The following is a 22846-nucleotide window of genomic DNA, read 5'->3' as shown; positions in this document are numbered from 1 at the left end:
ATGTCATAGCAGGGCAAACACAGATGTAATTGATCAAATTAATTTGTCACAGTTAAGTGATTCCAGTGAGCCAGCAATACCTGGACCTGGTCCACCTGAATGGAACAGAGCCATAATTCATGTTATAGTTACACCTGTTTATGGCTTTTGTGACAAGGGCTTATTGTTATATAAACTACACTGCACTACTGCTAACTTTCTCTGAAACATTTTTAGTTTTTTTAATAAAATGCATGCCTCCTTCAAAATTGCAAAATGAAATTGCCTTTATTTGACATGGTTGCACACATGTATTGTGTTCCTAATCGGTAGAGTGCGATGGTGGTTCTCTGTCAATGTGCAAGCCTATTGACCCAAAGCTAGGAAGTGATATGTCATCAAAAGAGGTGAAATGGGGGAGGGGCAAGAGAAGGGGAAGTACATAAGGCTACCTGTGCTTCCAATACCCTTACTATCATACTATTGATATGTGCACACTATGCATGTTCCAATACATAGTGTGTCAAATGCAGTATGCCCAAAATACCAGACTGTCCAATGACATCTGGTTGTATTTTACATGATGCAAGCCAGCATGATTTTCTAGCAATGTTTACCCACAATCCTCTGCACGTATATGAGCAAGAGGTTCAAGGTTCAAAGTTCCAAAGTTATGACCCAGTAATATGTCCCAATTGAAGGCATACTGCAGGCAATAGTACATACTTTGCAAAGGCAGCTGCAGTATGCTAAAAGTAAAACATTAATAGAATGTGATTTGGAAGTCAGCTTACATTTGTATCAAAGGGCTTTTTCAGTTGGTTTAATCTTAGCTCATAAACAAAACAAAAACACACTTATTATTAATAATTCAAGGTCAACCAAAAATGATGTCCTAACTCTCCATTAAGCTAATATCACAAAAAGTGTTGGCTATTTGAATGTGTTGTGTAACGACTAAATGCTTTGCAGAGTGCATCTCAGCAAAACTTGCCAAACATCACTGTTTCTCTCGCCCCCCTCGAGAGTGCAGGTCTGTTTCTGCTTCCTCCGGCAATAAATCAAAACCTAAATGGAACACTGTACAAGCTCCAACTTCAGGTGTCGCAGTGAGTCCTGCACTTGGAGCGTGAGGATTTACAGATAAACACAGGGCTCAGATGACACGGGAAGTAGATGCTACTTGCTTGAATATTTATCATGGCGATGTAATGATGACTTTATTTCTTCTTTTCTTAGATTTATATTGTCAGCGTTACCACCCAAACTACCACACTTTTCATGCCATGAGCAATGATGAAAACAGAAGGCAAACAATATTATGACACTACAGCTTGGACCCCGCTCACAAACAGCATGTTGTTGCTATAGCTACAGCCTGGCAAACACGTTCCAGGGACCCTTTTACCCCCTCCTGAATTAATTAACAACCTGAGCATATTTAAGAGTCTGGAAGAGAAGGCTGTATCTAAGCTAAATCATGTGTAAATATATTGCATTCTCCATTTAAGTGCCTCACAAATGCTCTGGTTCCTTTCACACCAATTACTGTAACAAATAGATCTATAGAGAGAAAAATATAGGAAGTAAATGGTTGTATTTGTAATGCACTACAGAGCACCTAAGATAAAGCAACTTGTTCCCAAAAAAAATCCATTCTTAAGAATCCATTTGGTAGCTGATTTATTATATATGAATTACATAGCCCAAGGCTGGCTCGCCTAACAGCTCTTTCGGGCCTATTTGAACTGTAAAACACAATGCCTGTCAATCTTTATTTCCTTCTATCCATTTTACTTTATTTTCCAATGACGTCATGCAAATAATGTTTTGCCCAAAATAGTGTAGCTTAAAAGCTAAAGCATAGTTAAAAGACACATTGCTTCTGTTAATATGCAGTGACACAGTAAAGAAGCAGAATAAACACAGTTGTGACTACCATGCATGCATAAACGGATGCATGTCAAAGATCGTGTGTTCAGGCACATTCACTCAAAACAATAAGTGTACTCAGGCACAGACATGTTCCATGCAGTCATGCACACACATACACTCCGTTTTGATTGAAGCTTCTTCACTGTCTTTGTTTTACAGCTGGTACAAAGTCGCCACCATCTGCATATGCAGCGAATTACACCAGTAAGGACAACAGGAATAAACCGAGTCTTGCTTTTCCACGTATGGTTTCCACCCGATGTCTCTTCAGAGCAAAAATGCTAAAACAATAAAATCTGAACTCCCTCTCTCTATGTATTCTAGATGTCATATATTCTTCAACGTACAGCCAGTGTGTGTTCAGGGGTACTGGGGCTGAGCTATAGTGTGCTGCAGTAAGTCGTGTATTTGTTTACCACCTGCATTTGGCCTGCAGCACCTCATTAAGTTCCATACAGTAGGCCTCAGTCCCATCTCTATCACACCTGAAACACAAAGCAATAATTCAGCCGTAGAAGACCACACGAGACTGTATGAACTATTGATTTTTTAAAAGCACACGCATGCAAAAACAAAAAAATACTGTAAACACGTTGACCAACGGATGATGATAATGTTAATGTTGAGCCTAAGCAAAACAAGTGTGTGTGTGTGTGTGTGTGTGTGTGTGTGTGTGTGTGTGTGTGTGTGTGTGTGTGTGTCAGATTGCCTCCTCTCAGTTTCTCAAAGAATAGCAGCTTTTTGGAAATCATGAAACATATGTGTTAAATGTGTGCTTTCAATAAACTGGGGCACACATTTAACAAAAGTATTGATTCTATGTTCAATCTATAGGCCTACAACAACCTTTTGAACGGAAATATAGATCTTAATCCTTTTGGGGGGAAAAAAAAGGACAAAAGGTCGGGGTTTTAAGCAGGGGGTGTCAGAAAAGTTACCTTAGATAAACAAATATTACATTGTGGCCCGAACTTCACTGGTCTGCAACTTGGAGGAACTGTATTGAGTATATGCGTCGGGATATAAACGGTCTTTGAGAGCCTCATAAAGTGACTCCAATGCATTGATTTAAACATAAAATAAGGTCAGCACTCACGTTTCCGATCAGTTACAGAAAACACGAGACATACGTGCGGTGCGTGTCAGTTTGAGTTGCCAGGGGCAGAAGTGAATCTTTCCACAGCTCTTTCATCATATCTTTTGTCCCACCCAAAACTCAGAGGGTGTGTCATACCAGTATTTCATGAACTTTTGACGACGGCCACTGATTGGTCGATTTACTCTTACTTTTCACTCCAAACTATTGTAGAAAAAAAATAACGTTATGAATACACGTTTGGTTGGAAATCGGACGCCTGCAGTGTCAGGTGTCCCGGCCTTTGCTTAGTCAAAGTAACCAAAAGTGTTACCAGGGAGGTCAGAGAGCTGAATACGTGAGCTGAAACCTCATTGGTTAATAAATAGAGAGGGCGGGGCATCCTGGCTTGTATATAACGCTTTGTTCCATTGTTGCAGTGTGTTTTCCAGCTGGTCTGGTACGTGAGAGCGGACCAACAGTTGGAGGATACCATAGCACTTGTTTTTATGTATTTTTTTTTTTACAATAGCATCCTTTTTTCTTTGTTTGTAAATATGTCTTTTTCTAGCAATCACTCCCTGGACGGCAGCTTTCCTCCTTCTCCAGCGGAGGACAGGGGTCCAAAGCGACTGTCCTGGGGCAGTCTGCTGCAGAGGCTGACGGAGCTGAAGGGGATCAATCAGACGACCACAGCTGACCATCAGTGGAGCAGAAGTGAAACTGGTGAGCATTGCAGGCTTTTGTATGAGGAGGCTCCATTCTGTTCATTCAAATTGTAACCACAATGTAATTTAGTTTTATTTCAGTTGATTTGCACTAGTTGAAAGGAGGGAGCATCAACTGACAAAGAGCAAAGGGGTTAAAGTAGGCAGAGGCCTCCTTTTAGTGAGTCCTGCACGACCAGACAAGACTTTAACCTGTATTCTTTTCTTTTAGGCTCTGTGGCAGAAATTTCCCTGTCAGAATTGGACAGCAGTTTCTTCTGTTATCCCCTGGAGGAAGTGCTGGCTACTGAGGTTGTAGCAACAATAACACAAAGTCTCAACGATGCCTCAAACATCCTGGGCTGCTCCAAACTCATTTTACCCGACTATCTCCTGCACAATATCAGCCAAGAGCTGCTGCACCTGGCCATCAGCGAGCCTTGCGGCCTCAGAGGAGCGCTCATTGACCTGTGTGTGGACATGGGGGATCAGGGCTCCCTATTTACTGTAGACCAAATAGCAGTGGATGCCACCCTGGTCTCAACCTTCCATGTGACCCTGGTGCTGAGGCTCGAGTCCAGTGGACTGTGGCCAAAGGTTCAGAAGCTCTTCAAGGGTAGCAAGTCACCAGAGACATCTGCAAGGAACCAGGACAGTTTGAGGTTGAGTACGAGCTTTAGGGCTGTCAAGAGGAAACTGTATTGTTCAGGGGAGCTGCTGATTGAGGAGTGCTGCTGACCAAGCGCTCCTGTCCCTGATTAGATGAAATTAATTCCCATGTAGGCCTACTGTAGGCGGCTGGCGGGTTAAGTATTGTCTTATGCAGGTGACTTGAAACATGAATTCATGTTTAAACATGGGTTAGTTTCTTTCCTGTGAATGTAAAGTCACACCCTTAAAAAGGAACAACTTATGTATTTGATAGTCAAATATGTCGTTTGTATTTTAAACTGAAAGAACAAACAAATACATTATTTTTTTATTAATTGAGTGTGTGTATACTATGTGTGACCAACAGTGTGGCATTCGGGATGGCAAAATCAGTCTGTTGGTTCACCCCTTTGCTCCAGAATCTCAGCAAGTTATATGGACTGCAATAAAAGATATTCATAATTCCCAGAGGATGAATCCTAAAGACCGTTGGTGATTAACATATCATGTAGTGCCATTGTCAGGTCAAATCTGATGTTTAAAGTAAAATGTCTAAACACTTATTGGTTGATTTTCCATTATATCCATTTCTGATGTACAAAATAATTATAATGACTGACTGTCCCCTTACTTTTCATCTTGTGTCCAATACTTTGGTTACTGAACGAAAACCTGCAAAAGTAATAACCATCAGCTGTACTTTGTGTTTAGTGCTCGTAGCAAATGTTTGAATTATCACATGCTGGACTTTAATAGTGAACATGAAAACCATTACACCTGCATCAGCAAGTTAACAGTCATTGTGAGCATGTTAGAATGCTAACGTTACATTTAAATTAAAGTCCAGCCTCACTGGACCGCAAGCATGGCTGTAGACTCAGTCTTGTTCAAAAGAGAAAATATGGACTAATTAACCATCAGACAAATTTAATTCAAAGAAACCTTTATACAATTTTAGCATGTTAATTTAATAAATATGTTTTTTATTTGTGCAATGATTTTCAATACTTATGATCCAACAGGCTACAAGCAAATCCACAAAATAACACAATAGTAAATGATATTAACTCCAATAAACCCTGCACTGTTAAAAGTAAAATGAATATTTACATTGGTTAAGAACTATAAAAATTACACACTTTCCTTGTGAGTGGCTCAGACATTTGTCGATGAGAAGGCCATGAGGGTTCTCAAAATGTTTAAGGAAAACGAAAAAGACTGGGACAGAGAAAGCTAATCTTAGCAGCTTTGTTTACCATTCAAATAGACAACTATGCTCTTACTGTCCACCGTGACACCCAGCGGACTCTCACCATACTGAAGACACATTGAGTAAGTAAATGTCAGCAGTGAACTCAAAGCTTCTCACAGTTCTACAGGAAGTCAATCTACACCAAGTTCCAGAGAGGTTCCCTGATGATGTCTGCTGCCCACTGCACGTAAGGCATTTTTGATTCTCTTGGTTTGCTGCAGAAATATGCTCCAATCTCAGTGGGCTCCGACCGATTTCTTCTAATTAGATTCAAGTACCGACAAACCTGCAAAAAAAAAAAATGCAGCCGTCACTCTACATGGGATGAACTTTGATTAGATTCCTTTACATGCAAACAACAAATATCTACACAAATCATTCATTATCATTTGTGCAATGCTCAGCATCAGTGAAAATGCTGCAAAAAAAGAAAATGAGCAGACTGACATTTTTGCACATTTTAAGCAATTTTAAACCTTGCACAGCTGTGCAGCATTTTTTCAAATAATACAATATGTAAAGGCAGTCATAAATCTATACATATTGCTGACTTTTTTTTATTGGTCAAAGTTCTGCTATCACATGGTAATGCTGCTGTGAGCAGGGCCCGTTTAAAAAGCCTTCTTGTTGGTGCAGTAAAGTGCTTGTTGGAAACACTGACATCCGAGACAACACAGCTGATTCTTAACTATCAGGTGTCAGTCCCTGCTTACAACTGCATGTGTCAACAAGTAAAAGAACCAACATAAAATTGATTAAATGCTTGCTGTGATGTATTACATATTGGAGGCAAGTAGTCACATTTAAATGAATGGCAACAGCAGCCGTGAAAGTTTGTAGTCAATCCAAAAACATTTGGTATGCTTTGGAAAACTGTAAACTGTAATGAAGAGTGTGTAAACAGTGGGATAATAACATGCAAATTACTGGAGTTTTTGCAGTTTATGTGCTGTATTCTTGGTTTCATATAAGTCCTTCTAAGGATGGGTGTCAACATCTTAAACACCACGATACTTGCAATGGATAGCTGCTTTCAGCTCGTTTAAGTATACAGTACTTGTCCCTATCAAATAAATTAAAAATAAATACAGTTGCCATTTTACTGTAATATCACTGAGGGTTGCTGTAACTTACCCATATGTGCACAGGGGTTTCTAGCCATCCAATAGAACCTGAATCTCAGATAGTCTGGAACAGCTGGGAGTCCCCATTCTCTGCGCCCTTTGGTACAACTCAGAATCCCCAAAGTAACGAGCACGATACAGCAAGCCTTCCTCTGAAAGTACAAGAGGAGAGCATGTCAGTCCTCTAGTTCACAGACTACATCCCCACCAATAGGTTTACAATCAACTCCTCCTTAAATATGACATATGTTAAGTTAATCCTTTATAAATCACTCAAACAGTGTTATTTCATTTCATCAATGAAATAAGAACACACCACACTTAAAACCATGGTGGCATACTGTACAGTTGTAGAACTGTAAAGTGTGACTAGTTTAACTCACGATCAACTGATTCATTTATTCAATAACTGGCAGATTAATCAATAATCACAATAACGGTTGGGTACAGGCCAACTGCAAACTTACTCTGTTGCTTCTCCTTCCAACAGTTGTTTCTAAGGTTGGAGATGTAGTCTTCTTCTACACTTCTCTCAACATTCTTCAGGTTATTCCCCGAATATTCTTCATTGAAGCGATCTCCCACATAGAAAAGCACCTTCAGGTTTGATGTATGCCTTTTGTGAATATGTCCAGCTGACCTGATGTATAGACAAGACATGATAACAGAGGGAGACCGATGAGACATTTTGCTTGCACAGCCTCAGAAAGCTCTCCGAGCGGTGAAACACTTACGGGCGGTAGCTAAGGCTGTAGGGAGGCTGGGTGACCATCATCTGACTAAGAGCAGAAACAATGAAGAGGATTAAGATGGGCATCAGCTGGACAAACAGAGCCAGACCTCCCTGTCCAGAGACAGAAAAAAAACACACACACAATTTTATGACGTTTCCTTGCAGAGCATACAATACATACATCAGCTGGTATCAAAATAAAGTGTTATTACGGTATTATAAACAGGACTTACATCTCTCTGCTGTTCTCGTCTTTCTTGCCTATTATGGTGTGCAAAGTGCATTCTTCCATTTCTGTAAACGTGTACGTTACCTGAAAAGAATTTTTTAATAGCATATTAATGATAAGAAACTAGCAGAATAAAGTTGTGTTTAGCCTAGCTTCCCACTGAGATCTGCCAGGGTTGTTTTGCTTTGGAAGATGAAAAGCAACACAACAAAAAAAATTCACAAGGCTGAACATCCAGTCAGACAGCTCTATCTTATTGACTCCAGCCAGAAAAGTATAGCTGCCTAGGGCCGAGAAGAGCCAGCAGCATACAAGATGCAAAACCACTATCATAATCAACACTCTATGTTATGAAGAACATAGTGAAGAAGCCTAGTTTGCTCTCAAGTGGGTTGCTGAGGCGTGTAAACATGTTACTCCAAACATTAAAACCACAATACTCTTGGGCCTCCATAGCACTGCAAAAAAGTACAACATCCTGCCCCTAGGCCTGTATTCATCTGCCCTCCTCTTACTTGATGGGAAGCCTCCACCAAAGAACATGTTGAAGAGGTCCTCGGGTGAGATGTCAGCTTCAAAATCACGATGTTGTCTTTGCCTGCTTGGGTGCGATTTCTCCTCTCCATACTGGTCATACTGCTTTCGTTTCTCAGTGTTACTCAGCACAGCATAGGCATTACCAATAGCTGAAAGACACCCATAGTAGCCCCCACATATTTCCACTTAGTAATCTTACATTTACAAATCATCCATAGAACAGCACTGCAGATTACTTTGAATTTACCTTTAAATGCCTCCGTGGCTCCAGGTGCTTGATTTTTATCTGGGTGAAATTTTAGAGCCAGCTTTCTGTAAGCTTTTTTAAGATCCTCCTCAGAGGCTGTCTTTTCAACAGCGAGAATTTGGTAATAATCTTTACAGCTCTTAATCCTGCAGAAAAAAAGAAGAAAAAAACCCTGAGACAGTTAGCAGATTGAGAGAAAAGAAATGGAAACATATAACAACATCTCTTGGGATATTAATTTAACATCAAAAAGCTAATTGCGGTAACAGTAATGACAAAAACACTTTTCATTGCATACATGAAACAAAATGAGACTTTCTTCAAACTGTACATTCTTAAGAGTATTTCTGAGAATGTGGATCGCTCTCTCAGACAACTAAAGTCTCACAGTGAATGGTCAGCACAAAGAAAAACTCACTTCACTTTGTGCACTTCCTTTTGACACTTCAAATATTCTCATATCACTGATGGTTCTACAATACTCGTTTTTAAATCTATTCAAAAAAATAAACTTGATCAAAAATATCACATTGGTGTGTTGTTCCCATATCATTGCAATGCAAACTTTGATTTTTTTCGAAATCATCTTAACAGTCTAATTTGCTCAATCTGAGTGAGATGCAAATAAGTGCTTCCAACTGCTTGTTAATCACACTGTCAGTTATTACTGTATATCTTTTCCAAAACCACCTCCCTACACCTAAAAAGATTGAATATGCTTCAATATATAGCACACCAAAATATCACAATATTGACTGATATGGTATAGAGTAAAAACATGTAGTGGTGAGTTGTTTGGAGCGCTGCGTAGAAACGCTATTACCAAGCCAAAAGAACAGATTCACACGTGCACTGACTTTTTGACAGCCTCCAGCTGATCTGCGGTGAATGGTTTCCCCGAGTCCGTGGCCCCCTGTGCAGACACATTGGGCTCCTCTCCGTGGCCGCGGTGTCTCATGGTGGGTCCGTCTCCGTTCACAGGACCGCCATTCTCGTCCGGAGGCTTCCCGTTCTGCGCCAACAACTCCAACAAGTCTGTGGAGAAGGTGGAGTCATATTATTTCAAAGATGAACTCCCCGGGTCATGTTCATAGTCAGATAACGTATTAGCGTAGTGAGCTAGCGGTTAGCACTGTGACGTCAGCGCTGTAAACGGCTGAACTGTGAATAAGCACCAATTTAAGACATCAAGTAACCAAATACGTTGCGGAATTTGCGGGTGAGTGGGGGGCTGAAAAACTACAAATACCAGTGTCGGCTTGGAGCAGCTGGTGTAACGTTAAGATCGTTATGCTAACGTTAGCTAATTTGGTCTTTACAGCGATGGCCCACCGAGCGACATGCAATCTCTCCCGAAACAGGAGTTTGTTCGACGTACTTTTCGCCTGATCTGTCGGAAACAGGCGCTGTGCTTTCTCCAGAAACTTCCTGGCTTTGTCCGGCTGGTTGTTGTTGACTGCAATTCGGGCTATTTTAATGCACCGCTCCGCTTCGTCCTTGTTTGAATCCATCGCGACACAGCGGAAATGTTTACTTGCCCCGGGACGCACGGAGATGACGTGTAGAAGCGACCTGGCTCTCAAATAATACGTCGTAACAGTTAAACGGACCCGCCAGCATGCCCTTCGTACACCCGACAGAAAGTAGGGGTTTAAACTGTGATACCTAAAGTCAGTGGTGTTCATTTTATACATATAGCTGCTCTGGTCGTCTTTGGGATACCAGCTGACACTTCCAGAACCATCCGCCATTACAGCGACTTAAAGTGGAAATGGCTTTGGCAGCTTTACACGGCAGGTCAGTTATATTTGCCAAACGTAATATTCTGTATAACGTTACAGTGAGGCAAACACGTCTGTTGTTTTCAACTAATGACACTATCTCAGATGGCCAAGGGAAACCACCATCGAAGAAACAGCTGAGAAAAAGTCAGAAGAAACCTCCCTGTGCGGATCATCTGTCCTGGGAAGAAAGGCTGGCTGATGTGGTCACTCCTCTGTGGAGGCTGAGCTATGATGAGCAACTAGAGCTCAAGCAAAAGCGTCAGGAAATGATACTGTCTCAGCTCTCCGTGCATCTCACAGGTGACTTACAATCACAATCATCACCTGTCAGAAGTAAAACCGGCTTCCCTGTCTTGCCTGTTCTGCCATCGCCAGTGAGGGATGGCTACCGCAACAAGTCCACGTTTTCTGTTAACAGAGGAGTGGATGGAAATACAAAGACAGTTGGTTTTTACGTGGGCACAGGCAGGAAGGGAAACATCGTCTGCGTCAACGGAGACCACCTGCTCAACGTGCCGGAGAAGCACAAACTGGTAGCCAGGTGTTATCAGGGATTCATCCGTCTCTCGCCCCTGGAGCCTTGCCTGCTGTTCCACACTGGGGGTCACTGGAGAGAGGTCACAGTTAGGACCAACACAGAGGGCCGGACCATGGCAATAGTGTACTTTCATCCACAGGCGCTCACCCGAGAAGAGGTGGCAGTCCACAAGGCTGACCTGGTGGAATACTTTACGCTGGGGCCGGGATCGGTCTGTCAGTTGGACTCACTGCTTTTCCAGGAGACCACCATGACTCGCTGCACTCACGAGGAATCCCCATACCAGCTCCTGCATGGTCAGCCACACATATACGAGGAGGTAATATACACCTGGGCAAAATGACCTCAGGGGACTTTGTAACTTTGTAACATTCCAGCATTGTAATTTAATTTAAATCCAGGTGCAAAATATACTCCAGAAACACTGTATCCTACAGTTCCCATAATGCATTGTGATCGCATCTTCCAGACAGACCCTACTCATCTGGTAAATGCCCATGACTCCAGTTGCCGTTTGTAATGCAGGCTTTCTGGTACAGATGATTTATTAGTCTATTAGTCACATAATTTACACTCATATACTATCAACTATTTTCACAGCCTTTGTTCAACATGACATCGACATATAAATTACCCTATAAGTTCTGAATTTGTGATGATAGACAAAGGAAAGCGGGTACCACAAAATCTGTATATGCCTACGTTTTTTGTAAATATAGTTTTTTCGTGAATATAGTTTTTCTTTTGTCATTCACAGGTGCTGGGCTACAAATTCCGCATTTCTGCCGATGCCTTTTTCCAGGTGAACCAGACAGCTGCTGAGGTGCTATATAGCACAGTGAGACACCTGTGCTTCCCAAACCCTGACGATGGTGGAGGAGGAACAAAAGTTGGTGGTACTCTCCTGGACGTGTGCTGTGGGACAGGCACCATCGGCATCACCATATCGCCCAGAGTGGACAGAATTATTGGTATAGAGCTCATCGAACAGGCCGTGGAAGATGCTCGACACAACGCAGCTCTCAATGAAGTGCTGAACTGTGAGTTTATCCCTGGGAAGGCGGAGGTTGCGCTTCCTGGCGTTATGTCCCAGTTGAGCTCCGAAGGTGGAGGCCTTGTTGCAGCTGTGGTAAACCCTGCTCGAGCTGGACTGCACCACAGAGTGATCCGAGCTTTGCGAAACCAACCTGCTATCCGCAGGCTGGTCTATGTTTCCTGTAAACCGGATGGGGAGGCCATGAGGAACTTCAGGGAGCTGTGTTGTGCCCCTGACCCCCAGAAGAAACTCACAGGAGAGGCCTTTTCTCCAACACTAGCTGTGCCTGTGGACATGTTCCCACATACTCCTCATTGTGAAGTGGTGCTTCTTTTTGAGAGGTAGCAGGGTATTTTTGTTCAGAGGAGGGCTTCAACCCATCAACAACTCGGGTTGCTAATGGGGGCATTGAATAATGATGTATGCCAAATGATAATGGATTATTTTACATCCGTGGTTCACCCACACGGGTGTTTTCACTCATCTGCTTGATTAAATCTCCTTTCAGGACTCTGTTTTAGGGCAGTTATTCATTTTTTCATAAATCTTCTGATTAATCTTTTGCTGTATAACATCTGAAAATAGAGTGCAAGGTGGTGCTTTCAAGTTGCTTGTTTTTCACAAAACCAACAATCCTAAACTCATATATATCATTTTACATTGATTTATAATGAGTTTACACATTTAAAAAGTTGGAGCGATCAAATATTGCTGCCATTTCTTTCTGTCTTTCTACAGATCGAGTAATCTGCATTACTGCGTGAGCATGTGCTGATTTGACTGATAATGGAGAAAATGTACACCTTTATTGATCTGGTTAGTTCATGAAGTTTGGGGTTTAATACAATCTGACAGATTATGCAGCCGATGGACAGTAGAGGTGACAGAGTTGAGTCAATGCATCCATTACACAGTGGGAATACATTATAAACTTTACAACGGTTACATTTGCTCCTGGGCTATCGCATTGGATTTCATTATATTGTGTTAGATGTCCATATTATTGTGTCCACCTCCCGTCGTAGGTTGTAGTATTTCTCTTCGTCTGCCTTGTAGTCGCTGTATTTGTGCAGCAGATGGTGCTAATACAACTTCTTTAGAGACATCCTTTTTAGGAAACATCCCATTTATTCCAGTTCACTACAGGTCAATAATGTGTACAGTATGAGCGAACAAAATTTCCACTAAGAGGGTTACCACCGTTTATATAATGTCATATATTGCGACAAGGCCGCCTTGTCTTTTAGATAGGGAGTTTTGTTATCTCTGGAGTTGAGTAATGGGATGATGATGCCTGTGTTTGTGAAAGTACCTTTTTTTAAATCACACTGGCAGGGTGCTCACTATTCTCCTTTTACTAATTTCTGCTTATTTTCTTTTTTTTCACTACACATTTTTGGTTTATTCACCAAAAGTACATGCTTGAGAAAGGTACAAAGTTTGATGCATATAATAATCACATATTTGCAGCAAAGTTACACAAAGGCTTTTATCATTTTCAATAAGATGTTCTACCTTTGCGAGTAGACATCAATATCGGAGGGAAATCTTTTCCATTTAGTCTACAGGAAAACTGTATGTATCTCCCAAAAGTTGGGATATATTTGACCAGAGTTTACAAGCATTTCAGACTAAACTTTAAATTGTTAACTGAAGCTCACCAAACTAATTTGCCTTTTGCACGGTGACATGCCAATGGGGGCTACAGGGCGCAATAATGCAAAAAACGTTTTGATTTTGTCATTGCTGTATGACATCACTGTGGTAGATTAGTTGCCCCGGGTACAACACATTGCACTGTTTCATCAGATTAGAAAGCCATATAGATCAAGAGGTTGATTTGACAGGCGTAAACATATTTTAAGTTATTCTGATTGTGAAAAAAAACGGAGGGTGGGTAACGTAAGCAAACAGCCAATAGGGCATTCAGAACCTGTGGCATCAATTTCCTCGTCGACCAGTTGCTTTAAAACGACCTCAGCATCGCAGTGAGGACTTCAGTCACCGGGGATCACCGCACCAGTCACTCGCCTTTTATTGCTGCCACCTCCCGGATCCCCTGCAGCTCGGAAGCCTTCCTCCACAGCACAGCACACGGTGAGTAAACTCGACCGAAGCAGCCATTGTGAGACAAAACCAACGCGAACGGACATCACAGAAGAGGCGCGCAGTGTCGCATGCAAAGTGTGAGTCTCATTTGAATAATGGTGTCGCAGCTGTTGTTTTTTTTTTTGGGGGGGGGGCATATTTTTTGGGGGGGACAGATACATTATGACATGCTGCCCTAACTTTGATATCCTCGTCACATCACCGCCGCGTGACGGGCACCGTGTAGGGATGCTCATTTAACGTATACGTATATAAAACAGGGCCGCGAGACTACCACGCTCTCGCTAACGGCCGAACTTTGTCCGGCGCGCCCACCGTTCAGCTAACCTGCTAGCTGCGCGACCAGACACGTTTACCGCCCCGCCGGAAGCGAAGTGTCGAGGGGTTAGTCTTTCACCTGTGGCATCCCCCGTGGCACGGGGCACCCACAGGTGAATTGCCACGAATCTAACTGGTGGGCGAAATGGGGGGGCTAAAGGGTCATCTTCCGGTTCAACAACAGCGACGCAACGTTACCACTTTCGTGTGAAGTCGCCGCCATCGACCACCAGGCAGTGAAAGAGGAGTGGCACCCGGTTTTCATGGATGCAGTTTTTTTTAAGTCAATCAAATCACCGATAATCGATATACGGCACTGAAAATAAAGGGGGTACGCCACCGTTGCAACGTGATCACGGTGTGTCGTGAAACATGAACGACGAGCCGTTTCGGTAACGCGCAGCATCGGCGTCTTTTATCGTTGTGTCGGACTTTCATGTCACCTGCATGGGCACCGGTAACGCTTGAGGCGGTGGGCGGTAGTGTGACGTGTGAGCGCAACATCCGCTATCTTGCATTCCGTTTGGCGGAACTGTGAACCAGTAGAGTGGCAACGACGCACCAAACTCAGCCGGGCTGTACCACCGTTACACGAGTGCCACGCTTTCAGCCACTGCGCGAGCTCGGCGCTGCTGGAGAGTGAACCGCACATTGCTGCTGCGTGTACTCAGCCAGCCGCCGTACCTTCCCCTCGCTATTGCATCCCTTCGTGCGCATTTAACTGAACAACATCTCGCCTCTTTTTTTTTTTTTCTCATTTTCTTTCTGCTGCGCACTGCTTTTACAGAAACCCCTTCTGAGAAAAAGAAAATGACTGAAACGGAAACCAGGACGCATCACGATGGCAAGCAACAGATCCGACGTGCCGTGGCAGAAACCTCGTCGGTGGAGGATGTTTTTGACGACACCTATAAAGAACAAGAGGGTCCCAAACCGCCGACGATGCTGGTGTGGAGAAATATAATTCTGATGTCCGTCCTTCATGTCGCAGCTCTTTATGGACTGGTTCTTCTTCCATCCGCCTCGGTTTCAACTCTTGCATGGAGTAAGTATTCACTGTAGCAGGCTTTAGCATGCAACATTTTGTTGTGTGTTTTTTTTCTTTTCCATCCACCCTGTGGGCCACAGTCGGAGAACAGAATGTGCTGATGTTGTGTTATCATTGCTAACTACAATACGTACTGCCTGAGGGGGGGGGGGGGGGGGGGGGTCAATGCCTATGGGAGTAATGGACAATGAGTCACTCTGGCCTTGTGCATTTCATTTTACAAAGCCAAATGTATGTGTAATCTTTTCTGAGCACTCAAACCTGTGGCTGATTGTAAAATAGTTGGGCTTGTTGCAATGTTTAGTATGTCCCAAATTAGAAGCATTTGAATTTTCCTGAGGGAAGACAAACTAAGCTGAATAATTAGAATGTTTGCCCCATATATATCTATCATCTAATCCTATCTATATATAATTCCTGAACAGTCTTAACTTTGTTTCCACTCTGGCACTGCATAATTTCCCTCTATCTTTGCAATGCTGAGCTGCATATTATTTCACTGTGGAAGACAAAGCACAATCACCAGCCCCATAGACATCCCATTGTGAGCTGTGTGGCACCACCACAGAATGCTCTTTGGCAGTCAGAAGCCCCCGGGTTTCAAATCCTGGGTAGTCTTGTCTGGGCTTCACATAGAAACGCATTCAGTAGTTTTAGAACAACAAAACTGATGGCAGACCTGCATGCTCTCACTGTCCCATCTCCCCACATAGATGACTTTTCTCTGAACAAAGAGGCCAGGGTGTAATGGAAAGAAGATGGTGTCCTAGTGACTGTTCTCACGGGTGTAAAATTAATCTCAGTGTAGTGGTGACAGTTTCCCCTAAGATATCTGTCCTTTCCACCTCTCTTTCTTCCAGCTGCAGTGTGTTACCTCATCAGTGCTCTCGGTGTGACTGCTGGTGCACACAGATTATGGAGCCACAGATCCTACAAGGCCTCTTTTCCTCTGCGAGTCTTCCTCGCTCTCGCCAACTCCATGGCCTTTCAGGTAAAACAAGTCCAAATGGAATATCTCATACGCCTTTATTGATTCCCCAAAGGGAGATTTGGCTGTTACAGCAGCACAATATTTCCATGTGCATACTTTGGCAGCTGCTGCTTCATCTTTAACTCTCCCTTTACTCAAATGTTTTTTGCCATTGTCCCTTGACTGCTGTTTGCGCTTCACTGTGCAGAACGATGGGTGTGTGTGATTTCACATTAAACTGCTGAAGGGCCGAGATTCCCTGAGTTTCACATATGGATGTACAAACAGGATGTTGTGACATCACAACAAGCCATTATCGATCCAATATGCAACAAAGTGTGTAGAAAAAAAACATCAACACTAAGTATTATTGAAAGCAGAGCGTTTGTCATGAAACATGCCTGAAGGACATCTAAAAGCTACTTCAATGCTTAATATTCACCACATCAGCAACAAAAAAGTAGCAATGGTATGGGGATTTCAGTAAAATCGTGCAGTTTGAGTGTTATGCATTTATGGTTTGTTATTGCTGACCTTAATCTGATTATCTAGTCTCATGCATATCTGTGTGCCTCATGTAATCCTCGCTATCTTTGTCTCTTTGTGAGCAGAATGACATATATGAGTGGGCGAGGGACCACCGTGTCCACCACAAGTACTCAGAGACGGACGCAGACCCCCACAATGCCACACGGGGTTTCTTCTTCGCCCACATTGGTTGGCTGATGGTTCGCAAACATCCCGACGTCATTGAAAAGGGCAAAAAACTGGAGCTGTCCGACCTGAAGGCCGATAAAGTGGTTATGTTCCAGAGACGGTGAGAAAACATTACCCAGAGTACTTTATTGCGTGTCTCTCTGAGGGGAGTTTAAAGATACAGACTTAACAAACTAAAGTGAAAGTCCACATGTTATCAAAACTTCATTTTTCCTGTCTCCTGTCAAAGTATTTTTCAGAGATAAATATCATATATGATTCAATAATAAATGTGAAAAAACAGACACCACTATCCATCACCTGGGCTTTCACACTGTTGCTCCCCAAAGTATAATATACGAATATCGCACTACTTCCTGCAATAGCACTGACTATCACTAATGCAGAATGGATGCCTCCTAAATGCATCTTGTCATTAAAAGTAATTTCCCCGTCTGCCCAAGCTGTACTTGAAGTTGTAGCCTGGGTTATATTGACCATGATAACACTTGATTTTCATGGTCTACTAATAATACATGCATTAATGGACAGCTTGGCTCTTTGGTGTCGACTGTCATCTTATCTACTTTAATAACAATGTGGGATTACATTTGTGTCCTTTTATGGCACCCTTTACCCTGGCATGGGTACAGATCTGTAGGTTTTAAAATTTAATTAAATGAGATGCAATATTAATTTTAACTTTACTTAATTTGTGGAATTATAAAATGTATACATTTCCACAATTTGCTATGAGACCAAAACCCCCAAAGATTAAATGTTATTCAATTTACATCCTTATAAATCTGTAATTTAATTTAGTCTCAAATTGAGTGAGAAGGGATCTGTGTGATTTATATTGTTCTTTTATTTCAGGCACTACAAGCTCTCTGTGGTGATCCTCTGCTTCGCCGTGCCAATGTTTGTGCCCTGGTACTTCTGGGGTGAATCCTTGTCTGTGGCATACTTCGTCCCTGGATTCCTAAGATACGCTGTGATGCTCAACGCCACCTGGCTGGTCAACAGCGCTGCACACATCTGGGGCAACAGGCCTTATGACAAGACCATCAACCCGAGGGAAAACCTAATAGTTGCTCTCAGTGCCATCGGTAAGGAAACGGCCTGTTCATTATCTATTATTTGACCTGTAGTCCCTGTATTGTGACTCCATAGGTATTTAGTGCCTTATGCGCCTGAGGGATATTTGAATGATCTTCACATCCCTTGTTGAAAGCTTGTCAAGTCAGCCACAGTGTGGGCCCCCTTAAAGCGGTCTTAGGCAGCTATAGTGGGACAGGTTGTTGATCCAGGGGTCGATGATTATTTTGACCATGTGCCAGTTTAAGCTTTGAACTTCAGAGGATGTCAGCTTTTGAGCTGTGTATTTAGACATATTTGTTTTAGATTTGGACACTGGGTTATTTCAGAATCATTGGTTTCCACCAGTCAAGACTATTTGTGGTGGCTGACACCATGGGTGTGTGATGCAGCAAACAGCAAAGAGCATTGTTAGCTGCAAAACAGCATCAAATTCTTTCCAGATTTATCATTGTCCGCCCCATTTTGATCTATCAAGATTTAAATCAAGTGTGCTTTTATTTATATTGAATGAAAGAACATTTTAAACTTTTTTTTTTTGCACCTATTGTGCTATTTCAAGTAGTTTTTCCATGTGACTCCTTTTCCTACGCACCCAGAGCAGCTGTAGTAAACACAATCGTAGAGACTGTTCCCTCTTGCCCTAGAAGCATTTTCCTCTTTTGAAAGTTTCTGTTAATTACCCCCACATTCATCCACACAGTAGTCTCCTAGACTGTTTTCTACCAGGCCCAATAGGTTTGAATGACTGATGTATCCAATTTTTAGAACCTGCAGTATTACTCGTGTGCGCATCATAATTTTAAGCTCCTTGATTTCGATGTTTTCTACTGAAATCCCCCATGAGATTCGTAGGTGTCATATTTCCCAAGGCTGAGGGCACACCCGCACTGTTACCATGGCAACTAAACTGTTATGATGACAGACTGATCTGTAAAAGAACAATCTGATAGACTGTTTTTTTGGTCACTTGTAAATTACATTAGATGCCACTTTTGGGGGATTTTCAAATCCCCCAAAAAGGTCCCCAATTCACCTTTTGTGCTACCATTCTTTGATGTGTTTAAATGAGTAAAAATGAACCACATAATTGTGGCATGCATATCTTTATTCATGCAATTTAACTTGACATTTAGCAAAACACTCACGTCTTTCTTTTTGGTTTCCAGGAGAAGGCTTCCACAACTACCACCACACATTCCCTTTTGACTACGCCACGAGTGAGTTTGGCTGCAAGCTAAATCTCACGACTGCCTTCATAGACACCATGTGCTTCCTGGGTTTGGCCAAGGACCCCAAGAGGGTGTCGAAGGAAGTTATCACTGCTCGCGTGCAGCGGACGGGTGAAGGCAGCCACAAAAGTGGCTGAGTCACACTAGCCACTAGCTCTGAAACTGATACCTATGTGTCGAACCAAGACAGAACGTAGCAACGGGTATAGCAGAATTTCAGTGGTGGTTAGGGTTGATTCCCATGCTTCTGAATATAAGATAAACCTCCTCCTGAGACTAATATTGGCTTTTGAGAGTTGTAGACTTTCCATAAATGTGTGGGTCTCTTTTTAAGTTTTGAAGTGTCCTCACCAACTATTAGTCACAGCCAGTGACCTGGCTACATGTCCAAGCACAGCTTTTCACCATAATATATAAAACTGGCACAAAGAGAATGAAATGTGTTAATTGGGATTAAAGTCTCTCTTGGCAGCAGTAGGACAACCAGAATAAGTGTGTAAAAGCAGTGATTACAGAATAATTTACTGTACAGCTTATTTGTTAACGTGCTATTTATTAATAGTTTGTGGCACTTTAAAAGCTTTATTGAAACTTTTAACAACGATGTTTCTCTACATGCGATACTGAGGGCCTTTCGCTCTAACTTCTGTCAATACTGCTTTGTCTCATTCCAAAAGGAGTGGAGTTTCATCTTTATTTTTGTCTGTCTATTATAAGCTACGGTTTTCTTTATGTTTTGGTAAGATATTAGTCTTACTAAATCATAAGCTGCTGTGTTCAAGGCCAACACCGAGACAGTTAACTCAATTGAACTGCCCTTATTTATCATACCTGAGTAACCCTGTGTGAATACAGTACAGATGTGTTATACTTTGGGCTATTTTCACACCCACTGTCTTCAACTGTACAAGAGGGTTTTTTAATGAGGACAAAACTTTCTGGAGTAACGCATTGTATACCTCTGGTTGAGTAGTGAAGACTCCGACTGAAACAGAACCAGACTTCTAATTCTTAACCTGAAAACAGAGATATATATATATATATATATTTACATTTATTTTGTATTCATTTGAAATACACTCAGAGATAAGCTCTCCCTCAGACAAGGCAAATGAAAGATTTACCTTTTGTGCTGTGTAATGATATATTATTGAAACGTGTCAGGACTCTTGACCGAATGCCTTATGTGGGTTGCACACCTGATGAAAAATTAAAAGTGCAAGTTATGGAAATAAATTAGGGCTTAAATTGAACCACAGTTGTTTTGTGTCTGTCTGTTTTTAAGGAACACTTCAAAAATTAAAATCCCGTATTTATAATGAAAAAGAGGGACCAATCAACAACATATTTTAAAAAACCAAAAGGGTTACTGTAATTTAACATTTGTGTAACCAAACAAATATGTTGCTCTAAAACAAGATCCAAACTTATATCATTGATGATAATGTTGTGATATTTGCCACACTTCCACTTTTAATGAGTAACACTTTTTTACAGTGTTAACTTCTTGAAGTTTGAATGCCTTAAAAATGGCACTTAATTTATTTTTAAATATTTTTGCCCACTGTGTACGTAAATAAACCAAATTTTCTACTTGTGACAAAATATGTTTTGCTGTTTTTGTTGGAATTCTGTAATAGTCCTTATTCCTATACTGAATAAAAATATGACCATACCATTTCTGTTACATTCTTTATCAGTGGCTTGTGGATACTCTAATAATAACCACTACTGATAATGAACTTTGAACTATACTTGAAAATAAGTATTTAAAAGCAACAAAGTAAATTTGCTGTGTGTGTGTGTGAAACAAATAATAAAATGCAAGTGCCAAAAATAATAGAAACGTGGTGCTAAGTTATAAAATGGTCACGTTGACAAACTATGCACTGTGACTTACAATATTGTACATTAAATATATGTAATATGTTAAATGTCCCAAAAGCATGAGCGTATGTGTAAATTAATCATGTGAAAGGATGTTTTTCATTATTTTAAACACATTCCCATACTGCAGTATATTGATGTGGTATTAGAGATGATTGTAGTCCTGGGGATCTTTGCAGACTTGTGTCTTGTCTACACAATGTGCTTTTCTACACTGAGCTCAACAGGAGTTAAACATCTCTTTAACGTGTTTGATCTTCATCTTGCCGCTCCAGTTTTTGCACATGTTGCCCTTGTTAATCGACAGCCTCGTCTCCTGTCTACATGCCTCTTCTGATGGGGATCTACCTCTGCTTTTCAGGCTCGGGCTGCCTCGCTGCAGATATTGTTTGAACATTACTTAAGGATTCCTGGAGGATAGACTTCTGTTGGTACAGACACTGCTTAATGATTTTGCAGCTTTCTGTGTTCACTCTTGCAGGCTTAAAACTTGAAAAAGCCTGATTTGATCAGCAGTGGGTGAGCAAACAAATTATTTCCTCCCTCGTGATCTTCAATCCAGAATATTTAGTGTATGTTATCAACACCTCTCAACCATTTGAAGGATCTGTGAACTGGCTCCCTCTGCTGGTGAATGACGTTATGGCAAGTCAAAGAAACGGCAAACACATTTTCTCTTTTCAAAAGCAGTAAATGCGATTTGCTTGTTGCAATTTTGGTTTTTGCACAACATGCCGCAGTCTGCTCCAGAGTGCAGCCGTCCGACCGAGTCCCGTCCAAATGTTCTGAAAGTGGTCCCACCACCGATGACCTGTGATGCCGCAACTGTGACATCAGCCTTTTGTCCCATTGGCTGCTGACTGTCAGGCCATCCTCTTCGTGGCATGCAACACCTCGGTGTTGATCACGTTGCCAGTCAGAGCTCAGACTCATCACTGCGGACAGTCATGCAATTTCAACAATTCTTGCAGACTTGTGCAACATTGAGGACTTGTTGGCTGATGTAATGTTGCTGCGGCTCTCCTTTTCTGATGTCTCAAACTTGAGATGACTTGGATAGTCTAACTGAAATAGACCGACTTGTTTTAGTCCCATCGGCGCCGATCAGACGCACATTTCATTAAGCCACCACATGTGTACAAAAGACAGAAGGGCCGCTATTTTCACATTGAGCGACAATTGTGGATGTTTACTGACACCTCACTCTTGGGAAATGACTTGTTACAATAAAATATAGGCATGACTGCATGCGCACTTCATGGGGACGCTTCAAGGGATCATTTATATTGTATTAAAATGCTAAAACAACAGGATGGATCCTGCTGTTGTCTAATTTTACTTGTCATTCCTTTGTAAATCTTAATCCAAAAACATCCCTCAGAAGTCCCCCCTCCCCTTCAAATCACTTTTCTTTAATCCTAATTTGCACACAATAAGTTTGCTAAAGGGCTGCCTGTGCCAAAGGAAAGGGTCCTCAGGGTCAGACGGGGTTATTGGGGAATAACCCTCCATGCAGTGTTAGGTAGGGACCGTCTGGATTAGTGATGCAAATGCCCCATATCTGATCAATGGCTAGGCCGTCATCCAGCCCCAATGCACATTTTCTTTTCTTTGGAGGGGTCATCATCGGAGAAATATTCGCTGTTAAATTGCCATAAATT

At 41.9% G+C, this 22846-nt stretch overlaps 5 protein-coding genes across 6 annotated transcripts in view; 3 read left to right on the top strand and 2 right to left on the bottom strand.

Annotated features, from left to right (window-relative positions):
• spock2 (SPARC (osteonectin), cwcv and kazal like domains proteoglycan 2) overlaps positions 1 to 3295 on the bottom strand; it is a 32375-nt gene extending 29080 nt beyond the window's left edge. The window contains exons 1-2 of the mRNA XM_034552869.1: positions 2853 to 3295; positions 2334 to 2399 (exon numbers count right to left, since the gene is read on the bottom strand). The gene's annotated coding sequence lies outside the window, so the exon portion shown is untranslated. The remainder of the gene's footprint in view (positions 1 to 2333; positions 2400 to 2852) is intronic.
• A 125-nt stretch (positions 3296 to 3420) lies between these two features.
• Positions 3421 to 4977, top strand: LOC117744520 (DNA damage-inducible transcript 4 protein-like). The gene is made up of 2 exons (XM_034552872.1): positions 3421 to 3715; positions 3929 to 4977. The coding sequence occupies exons 1-2, from the start codon at positions 3499 to 3501 to the stop codon at positions 4432 to 4434; spliced, it is 723 nt and encodes a 240-aa protein (XP_034408763.1). The 5' UTR covers positions 3421 to 3498; the 3' UTR covers positions 4435 to 4977.
• A 322-nt stretch (positions 4978 to 5299) lies between these two features.
• Positions 5300 to 10032, bottom strand: dnajb12a (DnaJ heat shock protein family (Hsp40) member B12a). Its single transcript, XM_034552868.1, has 9 exons — positions 9848 to 10032; positions 9327 to 9504; positions 8470 to 8615; positions 8201 to 8371; positions 7690 to 7769; positions 7458 to 7567; positions 7191 to 7363; positions 6734 to 6875; positions 5300 to 5885 (listed from the first exon to the last, which is right to left on the bottom strand). Exons 1-8 carry the CDS (start codon positions 9978 to 9980, stop codon positions 6754 to 6756), a joined length of 1113 nt encoding a protein of 370 aa, XP_034408759.1. The 5' UTR covers positions 9981 to 10032; the 3' UTR covers positions 5300 to 5885; positions 6734 to 6753.
• Positions 10007 to 12943, top strand: trmt2b (tRNA methyltransferase 2 homolog B). The gene is made up of 2 exons (XM_034552867.1): positions 10007 to 11110; positions 11549 to 12943. Exons 1-2 carry the CDS (start codon positions 10241 to 10243, stop codon positions 12170 to 12172), a joined length of 1494 nt encoding a protein of 497 aa, XP_034408758.1. The 5' UTR covers positions 10007 to 10240; the 3' UTR covers positions 12173 to 12943.
• A 685-nt stretch (positions 12944 to 13628) lies between these two features.
• scdb (stearoyl-CoA desaturase b) lies at positions 13629 to 20974 on the top strand. Of its 2 annotated transcripts, none has more exons than XM_034552870.1 (6): positions 13629 to 13924; positions 15042 to 15299; positions 16163 to 16293; positions 16884 to 17089; positions 17845 to 18077; positions 19236 to 20974. In XM_034552870.1, exons 2-6 carry the CDS (start codon positions 15065 to 15067, stop codon positions 19433 to 19435), a joined length of 1005 nt encoding a protein of 334 aa, XP_034408761.1. In that variant the 5' UTR covers positions 13629 to 13924; positions 15042 to 15064; the 3' UTR covers positions 19436 to 20974. The 2 variants fall into 2 exon arrangements, with proteins under 2 accessions (XP_034408761.1, XP_034408762.1); XM_034552871.1 differs by having other exon boundaries at positions 13909 to 14013.
• The last annotated feature ends 1872 nt before the right edge of the window (positions 20975 to 22846 follow it).

The sequence above is a fragment of the Cyclopterus lumpus genome, chromosome 15 (genome assembly GCF_009769545.1).
Source record: "Cyclopterus lumpus isolate fCycLum1 chromosome 15, fCycLum1.pri, whole genome shotgun sequence".
NCBI classification, from domain to species: Eukaryota; Metazoa; Chordata; class Actinopteri; order Perciformes; family Cyclopteridae; genus Cyclopterus; species Cyclopterus lumpus.
The sequence above is the reverse complement of the archived record's forward strand: the minus strand, read 5'-3'. Positions and strand labels throughout refer to the sequence as shown.

Excerpts from the sequence above, each read along its gene's own strand:
- trmt2b (XM_034552867.1), top strand. The coding sequence starts at position 10,241 with ATGGCTTTGGCAGCTTTACACGGCAGGTCAGTTATATTTGCCAAACGT. Across the intron at positions 11,111-11,548 it reads AGCCACACATATACGAGGAG|GTGCTGGGCTACAAATTCCG; the intron begins GTAATATACACC and ends TGTCATTCACAG.
- dnajb12a (XM_034552868.1), bottom strand. The coding sequence starts at position 9,980 with ATGGATTCAAACAAGGACGAAGCGGAGCGGTGCATTAAAATAGCCCGA. Across the intron at positions 7,568-7,689 it reads GACGAGAACAGCAGAGAGAT|GGAGGTCTGGCTCTGTTTGT; the intron begins GTAAGTCCTGTT and ends GTCTCTGGACAG. Across the intron at positions 6,876-7,190 it reads TTGGAAGGAGAAGCAACAGA|AGGAAGGCTTGCTGTATCGT; the intron begins GTAAGTTTGCAG and ends TTGTACTTTCAG.
- scdb (XM_034552870.1), top strand. The coding sequence starts at position 15,065 with ATGACTGAAACGGAAACCAGGACGCATCACGATGGCAAGCAACAGATC. Across the intron at positions 16,294-16,883 it reads CCAACTCCATGGCCTTTCAG|AATGACATATATGAGTGGGC; the intron begins GTAAAACAAGTC and ends CTTTGTGAGCAG. Across the intron at positions 17,090-17,844 it reads GTGGTTATGTTCCAGAGACG|GCACTACAAGCTCTCTGTGG; the intron begins GTGAGAAAACAT and ends CTTTTATTTCAG.
- LOC117744520 (XM_034552872.1), top strand. The coding sequence starts at position 3,499 with ATGTATTTTTTTTTTTACAATAGCATCCTTTTTTCTTTGTTTGTAAAT. Across the intron at positions 3,716-3,928 it reads GTGGAGCAGAAGTGAAACTG|GCTCTGTGGCAGAAATTTCC; the intron begins GTGAGCATTGCA and ends CTTTTCTTTTAG.